The sequence below is a fragment of the Chrysemys picta genome, chromosome 2 (genome assembly GCF_011386835.1).
Source record: "Chrysemys picta bellii isolate R12L10 chromosome 2, ASM1138683v2, whole genome shotgun sequence".
Taxonomy (NCBI): domain Eukaryota; kingdom Metazoa; phylum Chordata; order Testudines; family Emydidae; genus Chrysemys; species Chrysemys picta.
In genome coordinates this window covers 230,441,270-230,460,987 of record NC_088792.1, presented here as the reverse complement: position 1 = coordinate 230,460,987, position 19,718 = coordinate 230,441,270, and the positions used below count along the sequence as shown (strand labels likewise).

General features: G+C 39.0%; 1 protein-coding gene and 1 long non-coding RNA gene across 5 annotated transcripts in view; one reads left to right on the top strand and one right to left on the bottom strand.

The window, feature by feature from the left end:
- Positions 1-611: 611 nt before the first annotated feature.
- Positions 612-19,718, bottom strand: part of ADHFE1 (alcohol dehydrogenase iron containing 1) — a 38,049-nt gene continuing 18,942 nt past the window's right edge. For 3 of the 4 annotated variants that reach the window (XM_042845428.2, XM_065585669.1, XM_005288084.4), the window contains exons 9-14: positions 19,104-19,256; positions 17,422-17,520; positions 16,129-16,207; positions 15,882-15,978; positions 11,584-11,741; positions 612-4,010 (exon numbers count right to left, since the gene is read on the bottom strand). In XM_042845428.2, the coding sequence (XP_042701362.2) occupies positions 3,927-4,010; positions 11,584-11,741; positions 15,882-15,978; positions 16,129-16,207; positions 17,422-17,520; positions 19,104-19,256 (670 nt within the window). In that variant the 3' untranslated portion in view covers positions 612-3,926. Of the gene's footprint in view, positions 4,011-7,378; positions 7,423-11,583; positions 11,742-15,881; positions 15,979-16,128; positions 16,208-17,421; positions 17,521-19,103; positions 19,257-19,718 lie in introns of all 4 variants that reach the window. The other variant, XM_065585668.1, reaches the window with a different exon arrangement.
- Positions 6,285-15,887, top strand: LOC135981731 (uncharacterized). The gene is made up of 3 exons (XR_010598893.1): positions 6,285-6,497; positions 6,750-6,859; positions 15,248-15,887. It is a non-coding gene; the product is annotated as an uncharacterized LOC135981731 (long non-coding RNA).

Sequence of the window (19,718 nt, the reverse complement as noted above, 5' to 3'; positions counted from 1 at the left end):
TATTTTTGTCTCCTTTGCTGCTCTGGGTATTGGACTTGTTTTTAAAATCAAGATCCTCAATATACTCTGCATCTGATGAAGTGGGTTCTAGCCCACGAAAGCTTACCCCCAAATAAATTTGTTAGTCTCTAAGGTGCCACAAGGAGTCCTCATTGTTTTTGTGATTTAAATGTAAACTATCCATAAGAAAGTCCTTGAATCCATGTAAACATCAATCAAGCTCTACTGCTAACAATATGACATTCAAAATATGCTGGTCTTGTAACCATTTATAATAGGACTTAAACACTATATATTGAATATTCAGTGTCCAAGGCCTGGTCTACACTGGGGGGCGGGGGAAATCGATCTAAGTTACTCAACTTCAGCTACGTGAATTAAATAGCTACGTGAATAACATAGCTGAAGTCGACATACTTAGATCTACTCACTGCGGTAAGTCAATGGCTGACGATCTCCCGTTGACTCCGTCTCTCGCCCTGGTGGAGTACTGGAGTCGACGGGAGAGTGCTCGCCGATTGATAAATCAACCCCCACTGGATCGACCGCTGCCCGTTGATCCAGCGGGTAACGTAGACAAGCCCCAAATAAGTGTTCAGACAGAGAGAGAGTACAGTAGATAGGATGCTCTTTATTTTTGGAAATTGGACATTCTTTTCAATTATTCACAATACAATGGTTTGTCAACATACTGTCAGCTCATTGAGTAAGCATCTAATCAGGAATAATCATACTGCCCAGCAAAGCTAATGAAAGCTTATTTCCTCTGAATGGTTTGGATTCACAGGTACATTTCAAGATTCAAGTTAACATGACAGTTAAAACAGTTCTCAAACATTTTCACATGCTTATATTTGTAGGAAATGCATCATTACTTATTTGTATTGCAATAGCTCCCAAAGGCACCATTCAAACTATACAAGACACATTATGGAAGGCTTTAGAGTTTGAGGCATTAACATTTTTATAAATCAGATAAAGAACAAGTGGCTCAGATTTTCTACACGTGCCCAACCAATGGGTGTTCACGAGTTGTAACCACACATGCACAAGTCCCATATTCGTGCACACGTTTGAAAATGTGGACCTTCAGGTATGGAATAGTATATTTTATTACATTAAAAACCTCTAACTCAGTGGCAAATAAAACTGCCAATAAACTGTACTCGTATCCTGGATCCCGTTCTGGATTTAACATCACGAGCACTGTCAAACTGTTATTATTTGAATGGGATGGATTCATCTCTTGATTCTTCTCGCATAGTTTTCAGCACTGGCTAAAAATTAGTAGTAGAAGGATGGTCTTATGGATATGTGTAAGACTAGGTGTCAGGAGACTTGGGTTCTATTTCTGACTCTGCACAAGCTTCCTGTGTGACCTTAGACAAGTCACTTAATTGCTCCGTTCCTCAGTCTCCTCATCTATACAATAGGGGTAATAATACTAGCTTACCTCACAGGGTGTTGTGAGGCTTAATTCACGAATGTTAGTAAATTGCTTTGAGTTCCTTCAATTAAAGAGGTTATATGTAAGTGTAAAGTACTATTAGTAGTGAAGCCATTCTACTAATTACTCACATACCAATATAAATGGTAAATAAGAACCATGATAGAATGAAAGACCCACTTTCCTTCTTACCCATCAAAACACTCAGGAGAAATAACATACCTAACAAACTCATCCGCTGTTCAATTGGAAGAAGCTACATCCCCTCCAATTCCAAAGTGTCTGGCTAGAAGATAATTTTTGTGGGAATCTGTCTCCTCAGTGCACTGTACCATTTCTATTGCACAAAGATGAAACTTCACAGAGAGGGAGAACAGAAATTATATATAAAAGATGCAACAAAAAGGTAAAGTGCAGGGTGAGTCTTTGTTGAGATAACAATGTAATATAGAAAATAAAATCCACACATTGTGAAACCAGCTTTCACAATTGAGGCTCTTGTTGGCATTTTCACTAGAATGAGCAAGGAGGTAATGGACATGGAGTGATAGGGGAAATGAATTAGCTTCTCAGAATAGGCTGAGGGATATTGGCAGAGCTGTCTGTATAATCACTGTCCATGCTTTACCCGTTCAGTGGATAGACAGAGGACCTTCAGTCTCCATCGCTATCCATCCAACCTTGTACCGAGCACTAAAGGGACCTAAAAACCACACATCCAATATATTTACATCATAAGGTCCTAACATGTGGTTGGAAGGCACCAGTCTTATTGAGCCAAGATTAATAGTCATAAATGTACAAGACATCCTTCCTCTACTTCAGTGGAAGAGCTGCATGTGGGGCGGCTGCAGAACAGAATCATAACGAGGCAAAGAGTAAAAGTAACTGAGTAAAGAAACTAACTAGCATGTTATGCTTTTCCTACACCGAGCTTGTGCTATGGCAACTGCATGAAATTGGTGCCTGAACAGAATTTAAAAGACATCAGAATTTGTTTTACATGAATACAGTCTGAGTATTGTATATACTGCTGCCGGTGTTGCAGTACAATGCCAATGAAATCTGTGCCTAATAGAAATAATTTTCAATTAAAAAAACCTTCTCTCTCTTCTGTTCTGTGATATAGACATGTGCCAACTTCCAGAATTTGCTGAAGCAAACTGGGACTATGACTGACATTAAAGCCCTGTCTAGTACAGAGAAAACATCTTATAATGGTTGATATTTTTTGCTTAAGAAATTTTTGAAAACTGATCTTTTTTGGAAAACTTTCTGACAAATTTGTCAACATTATCAAAATTTTCTATTTTGCGTGAAAAAACTTTCTGCAACATTTTTAATTGCTATTTTTATCAAAATTGTTTTCAAAATTATTGATATTTTTCTTTTACAGAAAACCCAGTTTTCAGTAAGACAACATGGCTTTCAATAAATAAAAAATTGGTAAAAAGTTTGATAAAATATTGATTAAAATAGCAATACTAAAAGTCACAGAGTTTTTGTGAAAACCAGTAAATAGGTTCATTTAAAACTCCACAAAACAGAAATAACTTTAAAAATCTCTTCAAAATAATTTTCCTGTTTTCCAATATTCTCTGTATAAGACTGCTGTGTGAGGCAGCAAATACTATGCTACGCTACGCAGGCAGCAAATCTCATTACCCCAAAGGGGCTCAACAGAGGGTGAAAAATCCAGGAAAGTTTTAAAAGATTTTAATACTTACATTTGAATTTTATCCCCCTTCTGCCAGTTTGCTTTTTCAGTTGACAAGTAATCAGTTAGCCTGTCGGAACAAGCAAACTTATTCCCACGCATAACTTCTGAATGAAAAGACAAAAATGCCTAGCAAGCCACTTTAAAAATAAATACTGTGAAACAAAAGTTTTGTGAAGCCTTTTCCAGACTTGTTAAAAAGTTATATATATATATTTTTTACCCATGATGTTAACCATCTTTATATCAGGCCCCAAATTGAATGAGACAGTAGAAAAATCATAAGGTGAACCTTCTGAATTGAGCAGGTTCAAATTTTGTGTTTGAGAATATTGCCTGAGGAGGAGTGGCCTGTTTTTCCTACACAGTTTATAGTTTTGTGTTTTTTTTTAAAAGACAAAAATAGTCATAGAAAATTATAATACAAGATAAAATTCATCCCCTGAACATTTTAAAAAAATTTCCAGGACAAATTATCTCCATTTTTTGTCCAGCTCTCAAGCAAGAGAAAGTCCTCTGCAAAGCTTAAGATCTGAGCCAACAACCTTTACATGAGTAGTCCCTTTGATTACACAATCAGCCCCTAAATCACAAAAACAGTGTTGAACTGAACATGAATTACCTGACCTTTTGGCAGTGGATAGTAAAATACAAGCATCAGAGTTCCATGTTCCTTCATTATCTGAACTGGTTTAGACCATGTCTGTGGAAAATTACCTCCATGTTAGTTTTTATTATTAAAGAACATGCAATATATTTAAACTAATAAAGTTTCATGGATGCCTCAAACAGGGCAGATAGCTCTTCTTCGGTCTGGGGACGAGGTGATAGTTTAGTCACTCTTTCCTGAAAGATTAAAGTAAAATTGGATTACATAAGGCTTTTTGCAAAATAAACAATGTTGAATATACTGTAGAATGCCACACATTACTCAGCATTAATGACTGAAATCCACACTATAGATTGCACAGAATTTTGCAAACCAGCAAAGCATTTAATAAAAGAAACAAGGCTAATGCATCACCAACTGTACTTTAATCAGTTATTTTAACAAAGTGTATTTTAGTTTACTTTACACTCTCTCTCTCTCTCTCTCTCTCTAAAAGAACAGAGGTTGTTAAGGTTGTGAAGTCAAACACTCAAAAGCTAGGAAATGCCAGAAATAAGGTTGTCTTTCTAACCTTCTTCCACATATGATTAATAGATTCCAAGGCCAGAAGGGACCATTATGATAATCTAGTCTGACCTTCTGTATAACACAGACCAGAGAACTTCCCCACAATAATTCTTTTTGAACTAGAACATATCTTTTTAAAAATAATCCAATCTTGATTTAAAAATTGCCAGATCCACCAGAAACCTTGGTAATTGTTCCAATGGTTAACTAACCTCACTGTTAAAATTTTACTTATTTCTCGTCTGAATTTGTCTAGCTTCAACTTCCAGACACTGGATTTTGTTACGCCTTTGTCCGCTACATTGAACAGTCCATTATTAAATATTTGTTCCTCATGTAGGCTATTTACAGACTAATCAAGTCATTGCTTAACCTTCTCTTTGTTAAAGAAACTAGATGAGCTCCTTGAGTATATTGCTATAAGACATGTTTTCTAATGCTTTAAATCGTTCTTGTGGCTCTTCTTTGAACTCTCTCCAATTTATCAATAACCTTCTTGAATTGTGGACACCAGAACTGGGGATGTCCAAAGGCAAATATCTGTCATGAAGGCCGCCTGCCTGCCAGATTTCAAGCCTCTGCTCCAAAGTACAAAGAAACTAGAGCTTTCCAGAGAAAAGGTTGACAGAATTTACATGGACAAGGCCAACATATTTTTCCCTTGCTTTGTTCTTGGAAATGGCTAGATCATTTTAGGTAACATTTTCCAAAAACGTTCACCTGAAGCATAACCCCAGGAAGAAAAAATTCAGCTCAAAAGTTATCCAAATTATAGGTAGAGCTGCGTGTTCAGTAACAAACCAAAAAACTAAAACCAAAAAAATAATTTAAAAAAATTGCTTCAGGTCAAAAAAGTGTTTCATTTGTGTTTTTTGTTTAAATAAAATTCAAGTAAAATTTGACATGAAAAGCTTTCAAACCAAAATGCTTCATTTAAAAAATGTTGAAACAAAACATTTCCATTCTTGAGGAATTTTTTTGAGTTTTCTTTTCCCAACTAAAACAATCTGGCAAGTTTGACATGAATTTGCAATATGTTTCAGTCAACCCAAATCTATATTTTTCAGTGACAGAAAGTTCCATCTGAAACTGAAAAATTTTGCCCAGCACTATTTATAAGCAACCGAGAACATGATCTTACAATGGGAAGTGCTGGGCACCCTTAATAATAGGCGGTGCTACCTGCTGCGTGTATAATATTTAGGTATATTTTAGCATGCTGTACTACAGAGCACAAAATTTATTAAGTCCTATAATACAAAACGCCACTAGAGCATCATGCTGTTAAATATTTGCTAAGAAGGGGGGATGAGATTGCCGGTTATATGTGGGAATTTTTAGAGAATCAGACAGGTTTTACTGTAATTTTCATAAACATTGACAACAATATTTTCAAAGTTGGATGTCTGAAGTTCAACTCCTAAATAGAAGTGACCTAATTTTAAAGTGGCCGAGCACCTGGCCTCTCAGTAACTTCAGTGGGGTTTTTTTGGTGTTTGGCACTTTTGAATTTTTTTTTTTAAAATGCAGACTGTTAAATACAGAATTAGGAACTTAATTTTAGGCACCCATCTTCGAAAATTTTGGCTTCAATCCACACAACGGACGGATCAAAGTCTACGAGATACTGAGTGACCCTAACTCCCACTGAAACCAACGGAAGTGGATTAACTCTTAGCAGAATTAGACTCTGAAAGAATGAGGATTAATTTAAATATCCACAGTATACAGGTATGGAAGGACCAAGTAGTGAGGTTGTTTAATGAACTAACTTTCTGAAATCACATTACAAAATAGATGTTCAGGAAGAATGTCTTCCTGGATCCAGGATTCAGCAGAGCACTTAAGCACATGCTTAAGTCCTGCTGACTTAAATGAAATTAAAAAACACATGCTTTGTGCTTTGCTGACTTGGGGCTCTAAGCCCTATAATTGGTCTTGAAAGTTCCTAGGCTATTTGAAACTATTAACTTGTTAACTTGGGAGTTGTCCAGTACTGGAACAGTGGTGTTGCAAGAGAGGACTCTGCTTTGTCGTCAGAGGCCAATGGGAAAAAACAAAGTTTCTGTCATTACGCTAGCTCGTTACAATCAATATTTCTACTCTCTCACATTCAACAGCTTCATGAGATTTCCTCCCAGGTTATGCAGAGAAAGGTACAGTATGGCGCAGGGGTCTCAAACACACGGGTTCCTGTGGCCCGCAACGACACCCAGAATTTGTAAAATAATTAATAATGCAAATAGGGCTTGATACCGTACACGAATGTCATAAGTGTCTGATCATTCTAAAAATAGAACAGATAAACTTTCGGACAGCCAGGGACTGATTCTTAGCAAAAATACTGTGAACAATGGCTTGTAACAACGAATTTATGCACATAACATTAACTGAAAATGATGTTCCAGGTGCAAAACTGACATTCTTTAATGGAAAAGCACTTTAAAATCCAGCTGAAAAGATGATTACAGTGTCGGGAATTGAAGCATATTGGGAACAAGAAGGAACTTGTTGAAAGGTAATGTACATCGGCATCATTGTTGTTTACATAATGTCGAGATTGTTGAATGGGGAAAAAAATCAATGAGGATTATTGTTTATGATGGAATTTATTTACTGCTAATATTTGTTAAAAATATTCATTGTCGAGTGCGATTCTTGTATAATATTATACAAGTACAGTGAAAAGGCCACTGCACTACAAGAATTGTTGTCCGAAAAACATGGCGGACAGCACGTTGCATCATGGTCACAATTTACCTGTAAATCTATACACCTCTACCCCAATATAACGCGACCCAATATAAGACGAATTCGGATATAACGCGATAAAGCAGCGCTCCGGGGGGGAGAGGAGGGACGCGCGCGGGGCTGCGCGCGCCGGTGGATCAAAGCAAGTTCGATATAACGCTGTTTCACCTATAATGCAGTACGATTTTTTGGCTCCTGAGGACAGCGTTATATCGGGGTAGAGGTGTATTTAGAACAGTCCACGTACGATATCAAGCCCTATTTTTAAGTGTGTTTACTTACTTACTCTTTGTCTTTCTGATGATACCGCCATCTTGAACGGAAGTAATTCTAAAAGTAAATGCGTGTTTTGTCATTTGAGTGAGGTGCATTACTGAGTGTTTATATTTTATTAAAACCCCTCTGAAATTACTTCAGTGTCAAAAAAAAACACTCATGGAAGAAAAAGTTTTCCAAGACAAATGGGAGAATTCATATTTTTTCACAGCGATAAAAGATAAAATTCAATGCCTTATTTGTCAGCAAATGATTGCTGTTCCCAAGGAGTATAACGTGTGTCGGCACTACGACACGATGCACTGTGAAAAATATGATGCATTCACGGGAAAAATCCGAGAGGAAAAAGTTCGGCAACTTAAAGCAGCATTTGCCAAGCAAAGAAATTTCTTTTCAGAGATTAACAAGTCTAGCGAAGATTCATTAAGAGCAAGTTTTGTGATAAGCGAAATAACTAAATCATCGCAACCTTTTACAGAAGGCCTATTCTTAAAAGAATGTCTTGTGAAGGCCAGTGAAATTTTATGTCGTGATAGGAAGAAAGTTTTTCAAGGCATAACCTTGTCTGCCAATACAGTTGCCTGCAGGATAACGGATTTAGCAGATAATGTACAGAAACAATGGATTCAAATGGCAAAAGACTTCGAAGCATTTTCAATTGCTCTTGATGAGAGTACAGATGCATCAGATACTGCACAGTGTGCAGTGTTCATTAGAGGTGTAGATTGTAATTTGAATATAACTGAAGAATTGCTAGACTAAACGCCACTGAAGGGTATCACAACGGGACGTGACATATTTCAAGGACTGGAAGAGTGCATTGAAAAAGCTGCGCTGCCATGGAACAAACTTGTATCTTTGGCTATGGATGGTGCACCATCAATGTGCTCTGAAAACGTTAGTGTGGTTGGATTATTGAAGACCAAACTGAACAGCCTCAATATACCAGGAATTAGCTTCACCAGTATACGTTGCATTTTGCACCAAGAAGCTCTGTGTAGTAAAAGTCTACAAATGAAGGAAGTTATGGATGTAGTTGTTAAAACCATTAATTTATACGTGCATGAGGGCTGAATCACAGACAGTTCACTTCTTTTCTAGCAAGTATGGATAGCGAATATGAGGAACTTATGTATCACACTGAAGTTAGATGGCTGAATTGTGGAAATGTTTTGAAGGGTTTTTTGCACTTAGAGAGGAGATTGATTCCTTATGAAAATGAAGAACAAGGAGGTTCCACAGCTTGCTGATTCCACTTTTATCTACAACCTTGCTTTTCTAACAGATGTAACTGATCATCTGAATGCACTGCACTTGAAGCTTCAGGGTAGGAAACAGGTGATAACACAGATGTATGACAGTATTAAGTCATTCAAAGTCAAGCTTACTTTGTGGGGGAAAACAGCTGACTGCTGGCAATTTGGTCCATTTCTCAACTCTGAATTCCTTAGGAAAAGTTGAACTCAAATCCTTGAAAGAATATGCAGATATCATTTCTAACTTGCACAAACAGTTTGATGTGCGGTTTAAAGATTTCAAGGCACTTGAACCACATTTTCAACTTTTTTCCCCACACCATTTGCTGTGGAAATTGACAATGTTGCAGAGGAAATGCAGATGGAGTTAGTGGAGCTTCAGCGTGATACCATTTTGAAGCAGAAGTATACAGATGTTGGAATTCCAGAATTCTACCGGTTTCTTTCACAAGAAAGATTTCCTATGTTATTCTCTGCTTCCGCAAAGGTAATGGCAAATGTTTGGAAGTACATATATATATGTGAACAGTTTTTCTCTTCCATGAAGATTAACAAATCCGTGTTAAGGTCAAGGCTCACTGATGAACATTTGCAAGCAACACTGAGATTGGTTTCGTCTCAGGATATCAAACCTAATATTGATGCTCTGGTTCATGCAAAACGCTGCCAGCTAAGTGGCCAAAAATGAAATGTCTGTCAAAATTAGCACTGACTTTTCACATTACAGTTTTTAAAAAGTTAATACATTGACTTTTAATAGCATACTATATTACTCTTCATTTTTTTCATTTTTGACTATACTTTTGTATCGTTGTATGAAAAGGTTTCAGTGATGTGGACCTAGGGCCAATGTACTAGTCCTCATGTGGCCCTCGTAGTGATTTGAGTTTGAGATCCCTGGTACAGAGAAAAAGCTAACACGTGTTACAGTGTTAAAAAAAGGCTTCGCATTACTTAGGACAAAAACTAAGCTTCTACCTAGGTTTATCACTAGTTTAACACTAAAAAAAATTAGTTATTTATGGTGCTCAATGGTGTCATCAAGCCAATTTTCCTGCCCGTCAGTGGAGCGCACAGATGGGCTAAGAACACCTGTCCAAGCAGATGATGGGAGACATGACAACTGTAAAGGGCCACAATGTTCCCAATGACTCTGGATGGAGTGCAATGAATAGAAGCTTTTACTATACCTTTAAATAGATGCAGCTTGCATTCCCTTAACACAGCCCTGGTGATATCGCCAGTACACAGAGAATGGAACTGTGGCTCTGCCTCTCTGAGCTGGTAAATTCTTGTGCCAGGGCCAGTCATCAGTGGTTGCAGCCAAATTATAGCTGCCTCTTGTATGTTTACATGGAGGCGAGGTGCGGCTAGCAAATAGGCCCTTCTGACCTCTCCTTTCAAATCCACCCTTCCCGCCCCCCAACCAGAACACCCACACAGGACCAGCCGTTATTTGGCCCATGGAACATAAACTTCTTCTCCAGACTTCCTTGCTGTATTGTAAGCAGGATCATTTTCAACAGGTTTTCTCAAAAATGAGCTATTTCAAGTGTAAACATTATGCTCCAAGGTTTCAAACCTCCAAACTGGCTGACTAAAACCTGTTAATCATTTTATTTCTCTGCAGCATGCATTTTATGGTGGTAGTACACTTGGCAGTGTTTGTTTATTTGTGGTCTCAATCTGGACTAAGGTGTTTTGCGAATATTAATAGGTGGTGGTGGTGTTCCAAAGAAAACTGATGGCTGGATCAAAAGAAAAAATATCAAAGAGTTAACTGTTTGAAATCCCCTTGTAGGTAACGTATTACACAGGCAGTAGCAAATGAATTTGGACCACATTATACTTTGTATACTAAATTAGGGTTTGAAAACACATTAGCTCGCCTTGTTATATATGCAGTAAAAGGACAGTAAATTAAGATGGGCTTCTGAATTAATAATCAGTTACAGATGAGAAAAAGAAAAACCAAGCCACAGGTGAATCTCAGCAAAGCAACAACAACAAAATATACTTCCTTGGGATGTTGTGTTTATAATTATCTGTAAAAAGTAATACTTTAAAGGACCAACATATTTATCAACACAAACTGTCAAAAAGTCCTGTCACACACATTTAGCAGGGCATCAGCTCAGGAGCAAGAGACCTCTGTTTTATTGCACATTTTGCCACTAATCAGTTTGACACCTTGATCAAGTCACTTCCCTTCCTGTAAAATGGGAATGAGGACATCTTTTGTAACAGGCTTTGAGGTTTATAGATGTCATAAGAAAGTGAAAATTTTTAATTTTTTTCAGCATGACAAATCTTCAGAATATGTCCTCATTTACTTGGGAATTAATGAATTTTCCTCTAATTTCAGTCCATCTTACTTGAAATGTTTTTTGTGAGTATAAAAATGTAAAGGGTATTAAAAGTGTAAACTGTTTCATTCCAGGAGGACATTAGTTCAAATTCAGATGGAGGGCAGTGGAACAAAGCCATCTAGAAGAGTATTGAAACTCCTTGGTAGGGAAAATCTAATGCAAAGCAAGTTTAATCATTCTTAGCACATAGCAGTCTTATAAAAGCATCAGATAAAAACTTACTTGCCTGTATAATTAGAACAGCTAGATAAAAAAAGGGAACATTTTTCACAAAAAATTCTGCAAAAACACGTTCCTTTTCCCACCTGAAAAAATGTGCATGTTGCATTATTTGACCAGCTCTAATAATTAACCTCTCTTTTGAAGATGAATGAATGATAGATGAAGACCAAACACCACACACACACACACACACACACACACACACACACTCTCTCTATCTCACTGCAAAGAAAACCCAATCTGTACTAGGAGAAGAGAACTGACTATCATTCTCTCCATTTAAAACTGCTAAATGGAACATTTATTTTAAAAGAAAAAGTTTTAAAAGTTTGCTTTTTAGGAAAAATCACCTGTGTTTTCTGTCTTACCTGAGGGAGAGTGCCTTTCACTAAAGCAGGGATATCTGCTTTAGAATAACCAATTGCAGCTAAGCCATCATCAACATTCAGATCAAATAAGAATTTCCGGAGCGTGTCTGCCAAAATAAGCCCAGCATCTTTGATTTTGGCAGTGCGGATGTCAGCTCCTAAAATAAGACAAAGCTTTGACTGTAGGGTGGAGAAAGAGGAGGAAGCTGTTCTGGATTTAATTTAATCATAATAGCAGCGGCATATATCCACATATAACAGCCTACTTGCTAAAGGCAACCCCAAATAAAAAAGGGGAATCTCTATCTTCATTTTGCAGTTAGACTAGTTTGTAGAGATGGAATAAAACAAAATCAGGAGAGGCAAGTTCACTGCTGCTAGAAAGACTAACTGTCTTGTCAAGTTAACTTCCTCTCCCACTGTACTTGCCTGGAAAAGCACTTCTCAGTCAGACTAATTGCTGAAAGCAGTGTGGAAAGGAAGTTAGACCAGATCAGTGTCAGTGGATAGCCATAATATTTATTTTTGGGGACAAAGTGCCATATACTCATTTTTTCAAAGCCTTGAGTTTGCTGACATCTAGAGGATGTGCGAACCAATGACTAATGATTCCCTCCCCCTTCTCAATTTTATGTTGACAAGCATTCAAAAGGGCGGAAGGGGGCGGAGGAATTACAGTCCTAGAAACAGCTATGAAAAGGAGGTTAAAGTCAACATTTATAGAAAAGCTACAGATGTTTCTTAGAAAAAGGCTATTCCCCCTCCCTCCCTGGGTGTCCATAGCTCCGTTAGAAATGGGAAAGATGTACATGCATAAAGGCAAGAAAAACATCCCAAGTTTTATTTTTAACCATTTGGGCCAAATTCATTCCTAGTGTAAATCCAATTAAGTCAATGGAGTTATACCAGAACTGAACTTGTCTCATGCAGTTTACTGAAAAATGAGTAAATGTGAAATATAACTACAGGAAAATGCACTCTGGTTCTCTAAGAACTCAGTGCAACAGTCAAAACAGTTTAAAGCTAATGGGAGGACAACAAACTCATTTCAGGGGGCTTAGATGTTTGGATAGTAAAGTAGCAAGATGGCAGTGTCTATAAGGGATTAGGTGATGAAGCATGATGGAGTCTCATATGAAGTTTCATGCTACTGGAATTATTGCCACACAGTCAATGGCCATTCTCTGTGTTGCAGTATAAAGGGCAGTTAGAATATAAGGGCTTCAGGAATGATCAGGTAGTAGCAAAAGAGAAGGAAAGGAAAGAAACGAATGAAGAAGAGAAGAGGAGGTCTGAAAAGCCAGACTAAAAAGGTGATGAAAAACACCCCAAATGTTATTGTTCCAGGGACCAGTCTTTTGCTAACCTAAAGAATGCATCACTCTTCAGGCTGCACTTATATTTCCTTTACTGCAATAAATCTACGGCCACACACCCCTATTTCCATCAGGAGAGGCATTAAGCTTTTATTTGGCTGTACTCAAATCTGTAGCTGTACATATACATAAACATGGCTGTTTGTTACTACTTTACCGCTAGGCATGGTGTTTGGCAACCTAACGTATTTGAATCAGCTACTACAGTCACTTGGACACTGAATTATGGTCCCAAAGTAAATACCCAAGATGAGAATCAACAAGTTCACTTATACACACTTGATTCATTTTATACAGAATCCTTTATATAACAGCAAAGCAGACAGTAACCAGTTGAATTTCCATTGAGGAAGTCAAATGTAACTAAGAATTGCAATGCCAGATACTCTGAGCTGGCCATATAAGATACATATTTTTAGTATTTTCTCAGCCAATGTATAAGACAGAGTATTACCATTTGAATAAAGGTTATTATTGAAGGGCTTCTTGTAGGGACGTAGGAATTGCTATATATAATCAGACGATTATAAGAAACCCCATATCCAGCAATTACAGAATCATCTGCCAATAGGGGAAGATTCTTTCTAACTCCATGTTCTGAAGCAGAAGTGTCTAAATCCCTTCTAATGTTGTATATGTCCTTTTTAAAGTAAGTATAGACATTCTCACAATCCATCTAAAGGTCTAATCTTTTCTTGAAACCTACCAAGTTTCTGGATATTTTGTAGCATTGAGTTGTACAGAATTAATTATCCACTGTGAAGGAAAATATTTCCTCTTTCAACATGTTTCCTGCTTGCAAGTGTTTAACTGTGTTTGTTTTATAATCACTTCCTTTTAGCTAATGCAGATGTAAGTGTACTTAAAGCTTCCTATGCTTTATGCCAGGGGTCGGCAACGTTCGGCACATAAGCACCCTGGGGGGCCGGGCCAGTTTTATTTACCTGCTGACGCGGCAGGTTCGGCTGATCACGGCCCCCACCGGCCACGGTTCGCTGTTCCGGGCCAATGGGGGCGGCGAGAAGCGGCGCGGGTGAGCGACGTGCTGGCCACGGCTTCTCGCCGCCCCCATTGGCCCGGGGCGGCGAACCGCGGCCAGTGGGGGCCGCGATCAACCGAACCCGCCGCGTCAGCAGGTAAATAAACCTGGCCCGGCCCGCTAGGGTGCTTATCTTGGCGAGCCGCGTGCCGAACGTTGCTGACCCCTGCTTTATGCTATCTACTCCTAAGTGTCTTCCCTTCATACACACCAGAGACATCAGTCATAACTACTCTATGCTAAATGAAATCAAGCTAATCTTCATTTCATACATGAGTTGTTCTCAATTTGAAAGTTTTCCAGTTAGAAAGAAGATTTCTAGGGTCAGCTCCTCTGCTGTCATGTGCCACATTACCAGCAGATCCTGCCTGTGAGCTAGCATACCCAGCTGCAGGATGATCACCCCAGAGCAAAGATGGAACAGGTGAGAGTACAGCGCTAGAGCAGACGTTCTTATATGACCTAACTTTCCAGCATAAGAGGAGGGGAAAGGAGAGCATGGCTGGGATGTCCTTATGCTACACCACTTCCTCACTATAGTTTTGGTCCCTTGGAGTGTAAGTTGCGGTCTAAAACGACAGAGGGTGAAACCTAAAGGCTCCTTTAACTTCTGCCTGGAGACCCATGGATCCAGGATTGGGGGAAGTGACAAAGGTGAGCTTTACCCCATCTTCACACAAACTATCCCCCCTTGTGCTGTGCCCAGCCAGACTCCAGGATCTAGCCCTAATTTTTAGATTCTGAATGATCACAACCCACTTTTTTATTCTTTATATACCGAGATTCCCCCCCCCTCCCTCCGAAAGCTAGTTTTGAAAGAACTTTGTGATGCATGGCTAGAAAGGGTTAAACATCCCGCAAAATAAATAACCCTCAAAAGACACATGGGAAGATAATGTTTGTGTTTTTCTGTTTTTACATATATATGAGTAGGGTCAAGGATGTAATCAACAGTCCCTGTCTATGCTGTATTCTGATAATTCAGAGATCAGAAGAGCATCCTAGCATTTAAATGAATTGTAAACACGGGATATCTCTGTATTCATCTCTCTTTGAGATGTATAGCAAATAATCTGTGAATGGTAGAGGAACAAGCAAATTGCCTTATGTTAATTCTATAGTTAAGTACTGGTGATGGACTGCCTTTAAAGTCATCCTAATTTGCCTTTGAACTCCAACTTCTCAAAAAGGACATGAAATTGGACAAAAGATCCTTGGGTCCTGATTCTGTTATCTCAGATCTGCTTAGGCTTCATCAGGGGAAGTTTGAGTCGCAAGACTGAGGTCACAGTTATGCTGGTACGTCCTGAATATGATGTTTGGACATTGGACTATAGCCTATGAACTATATCTAAAATAACTCTTTGCAACTACAAAGCTCAACATCTCGGATATAAATCTGCACCTAAATGAACTGAACTCATGTCTGTATAGATATTGATCTTTTAACCATTCTCTCTCTCTCTCTTTTGTTTTTTAATAAAGTTTAGTTTAGTTAATAATTGGCTGTAGTGAGTATTTGGGTAAGATCTGGAATATTCAATAACCTAGGAGGTAATGTGCCTGCTCCTTTTCTTTTATGTGATGAAATAAGATTTTCAGGAATCTTCATCATATTTGACTTAGGTACCTGGATGGAGGCCTGAGGCTGGATCACTTTAAGGGAACTGTGTTGTTTGGACTTCTGAGTAACTAGTAAGGTAATAAAGAAGCTATTTTATGCTGATTTGGTAAATCTAAGTATTGGAATATCCACCAGCTTTTTGGGGTTTGGCTGCTCCATTCTTTGCAGTTCACCCTAATTGAGTGATCGTATTACTCCATTGGGACCCCAGTCACAAACTTGATTTGTACCAGTAGGTTTTATGAAGAGAGATTCATACCTAGTATCTCTGCAGCCTCCAAGTGCCGTTCGGGGCACATCTCTGCTGTGAAAGTAAATACTGCGGGGGAGGTGAGTACCACAGAAAGACCATGTGGCTGGAGAAAAACAAAACACGGTGCACATTAGACAGACTTCTCACTGCTGCCACAATAAATGTGTTAGGCTAACATAATTTAAAGCTTGTTAATGTAAGATAAGTACAAGAGCTAGGAGTATGTAAGAAAATGAAAATAATCAGTTCTTACCACCAGAGGATGATCGACGTTATAATCCTTTGCTTTGTAACTCTTCACCAAACCAGAAATAGGGTAAGACATTCCATGGCTGGAGAAGAAAGAAAGTGGTCAGGGAACTAGCCTGGGACTCGGGAGACCTCAGTTCAATTCTTTGCTCTGTAACACTTCCTGTGTGACCTTGGATAAGTCACTGAGGGGCAGAATTTTAAATGTATTTAGGAGCCTAAGTCCCACTGAAGCCAATCGGAAAACTTCAAAAATCTTGCCCTTAGTTGCTCTGTGTCTTAGGTCTTGATCTATAAACTGGAGATCACAGCACTTCTCTAGCTCACACATTAAAAGATCACGAGGTGTTCAGATACTGGGATAACGGGGTCGGCTCAAAGTACCTTAGACATTTTTTACCTTACTATCAAAATCTGGGAGTTTCTTATCATGCTAACCGTGCTTAAGGGAAAGTTTTGGAAGTTTATTTACAAAGGGGATTTTACTTGATCAAACCAAAGGAGTGCAGAGACGAGCTCAGAATAGATTATTATTTATAAGGAGTTGCAATGATTTTTTGTAGAATTTTGGGTTTAGGCCTTGATTCAACACATTAAGCCCATACGTAATTATGAGCATAGGAGTGGTGCCACTGACTTCAATGGGAACATTCATATGTACTTTACTGAACTGAAGACGTGACCGTCATTAGCTCATTTGGATGGGCATTAACATTTCTGTGGATATAATTAAAGAGCTTTAAGTAATTATAGCTCATTTTAGTCTGCAAAACAATTAACCCAGTAACAAGTTTTATTACATGTGGCCTTGATTCAGGAAAGGCAGAAGATTTTTCCTCTGGGTATGTTCACTAGCTTGTTATTATAGGGGTGTTATTGGTGTTTATTACAGGGCTGTACAACTGAGTGTTAAACGTGTTATTTATTTTTAGAAGCGTGAACACTAACATTTGATTTTTTTTTTTTATAAAAAAGGAAAACATTATGCAACCTGTGCCTACAAGCAAGGTAAAGTAGGTCAAATTTTGGTCCTAGAAACTTTCATAAGACTTGACTGCGTTATCCTTATGAATAACAAGTACCACCTTACTCCACAAAAGGGTCCTATCAACTTCAGTAGGAATACTCATGACATAAGGTACTCTTTCACGTGAAGAAGGGTATGACAATCTGGCCCAAAGCATCTTATCACATCACTAGTTCAGGGACTGCTTGTCTGAAAGCTTCCTACACAATTTGAAACAAACACTAAAGAAACAGGGTTTTAGAAAGGGGCTGACACACGTCCTCTACTCACCAAAGATGAACACCAGCGTTGCCAAAGCCGATGCCAGCAAAAGCACTTGCTAGGTGCATGTTAGCCCTTGCTTCATGATCATCTGGCATCCTGACAGCTCTGTGCACAAACATTGAACACTAAGAAATCCACACCTGCATTGACACACTCAGGAGAGGGGAAAACGCTCATTTGGGGTAATACAATCGGAACGAAAATAAAAATGGAAAAAGAGCTGGGCAAAGGATCAGATAGAAAGATAATCAAAGAGAAAGAGTCTGTTTACACGAAACTGCTTCAGTAAAGGCAAAACTCACCCTTCACTCTACAGCAGTTGTGTAAATGGGATTGTAGTAGGGTGGCTGCCCCACTCCAGGAGAGCAGGGGTTAAAAGCAGCCCTTGGAGAGGGATGTGGCTGCGACCCAATTAGAAAAGGGGTGAAGAGCTGCCACAGCTGTGGCCACACCCAATCAGGCCACAGCTGGCCCTGATATAAGGGCCAAGGTAGGAGCTGGGTCAGTTTAGAAACTGGAATTACGGCCACTGTTCCTTCCCTTCCCCTGTGTAGGGGTTCCTGCCTACTAGCATAAGTGCAGATCCCAGACCTCCCCCAGCTCTTCCCTCAACATCATCTGATTTGGTGCTGGCATGGAGCCCGCCTTCAGAGCTTCAGAGGGTTTTGGCCACTCTCCCTCCTCACACCCAAGTCTGCTTCAGGACTTTGATGATACAGAAAGACTCTCATGGGCAAATTCCACCCTAAAGGTATAATAAATAGGATGTCAGCATAACTATGTGCTATAAAAGCCTTTTAGATGAAAAAGTGTTGATCCTCAGATTATAAAAAACAGAACAGCTGAAAGTTACTCACAGGCTAGATCATCTCCCACTGAAGTCAACAAAAGCCTCTCCATTTGGGCTGTACTCTAAATGAGCTACTTTCAAACAAACATATAATTTTAACACCTCATAGGTGAATGTTTACTTGATGTACTTGCATAGTATTTTATATAAATGTCCTTTCACTATACTGAAAGCCATATAGACAGATGATAGCAGTACTTATGTGTCATCTTATAATGTGTTCTGCCTAAGGTTGTTATGGAAAGGTGAATATTAAGAGGTACGTTGCTCTAGGATTTAGCTGTGCAACTCATGACTATACATCGGGGATTCTCAACTAAATCCTCATGCATTGCTTTAAAAAGTCACCCCTGAAAATCAACTTTGTTCAGCCTAACCTAGTTCCAATTTTATTGGGCATTTTCTGCCTTGCTAAGAACAAAGCCAGGGTCTAGGATAGCAAATGATGTCCTAAAATAGCGATTCACCTCATCTCCGGGTACGTCTACACAGCAAAGAAAAACCCATGGCTGGCCCATGCCAGCTGACTTGTATTTGCAGGGCTTAGGCTGCAGGGCTATTTCACTGTGTAGACTTCCAGGCTTGGACTGCAACCCGAGCTCTGGGACTAGAAGGTTCTAGAGCTCGGGCTCCAGCTGAGCCCAGATGTCCACACAACAGTGAAATAGCCCAGTACCCCGAAATCCCAAGTCAGCTGGCACAAGCCAGCCGTGGGTTTTTCTTTGCTGTGTAGATGTACCCTCAGAGTCTAGCACTCAGGTCCTCACCAGCATTCTTCCTGCCAGGTGTTCAGGATCAAACCTATCATCAAGGTGAAAGGTTGCTAGGCATACATTACCTTTTCAAATACTTTGCCACAAGGCGCAGTGCGTGGACAGCCCAAACATCACTGATAGGGTTGCTGCCTTGGTAAGCAGGCCGGTTGATTGGATTTGAAGGGCAGGGACTGCGCATCTTGTAAGGAAGAGCAGTGTACGCTTCTAGTGCGTGGCTAAAAGGAAGAAATACTTGAAAACGGAAAGGTTCCATTTTTCTCCTATACACAGTCTGTCCTGCAAGGGATTTGGCATTTTACAAGCTCAGTTCCATTGAACAACATTGAGCTCCTGCAAAAGGGGCATTCCCTTCTTACAGGACAGGAGAGATTTAAAGACTCCAGGACTATCAACATAATAATCTACCTTCTTTTAAAGGTTGACCTTAAAAAACTGGGAGTTTGATATTCAAGAATACTGGATGGACAAGTCTCCTAGGTATGGCAGTCATGAAACATAAGCATTATTTACATTTTTAACCAATAGAAAAGCATTTAAAGCCAAACCATTTAGAGCTTAAAAATAAATAACTAAACTCCATTAAAAATAATGAATTTTTCCAGACACTATAGTCAGCTAATAGTTTGAGAAATACCACAACTATAACTTTCAATACATTTGTCATCCTATTTTAACAT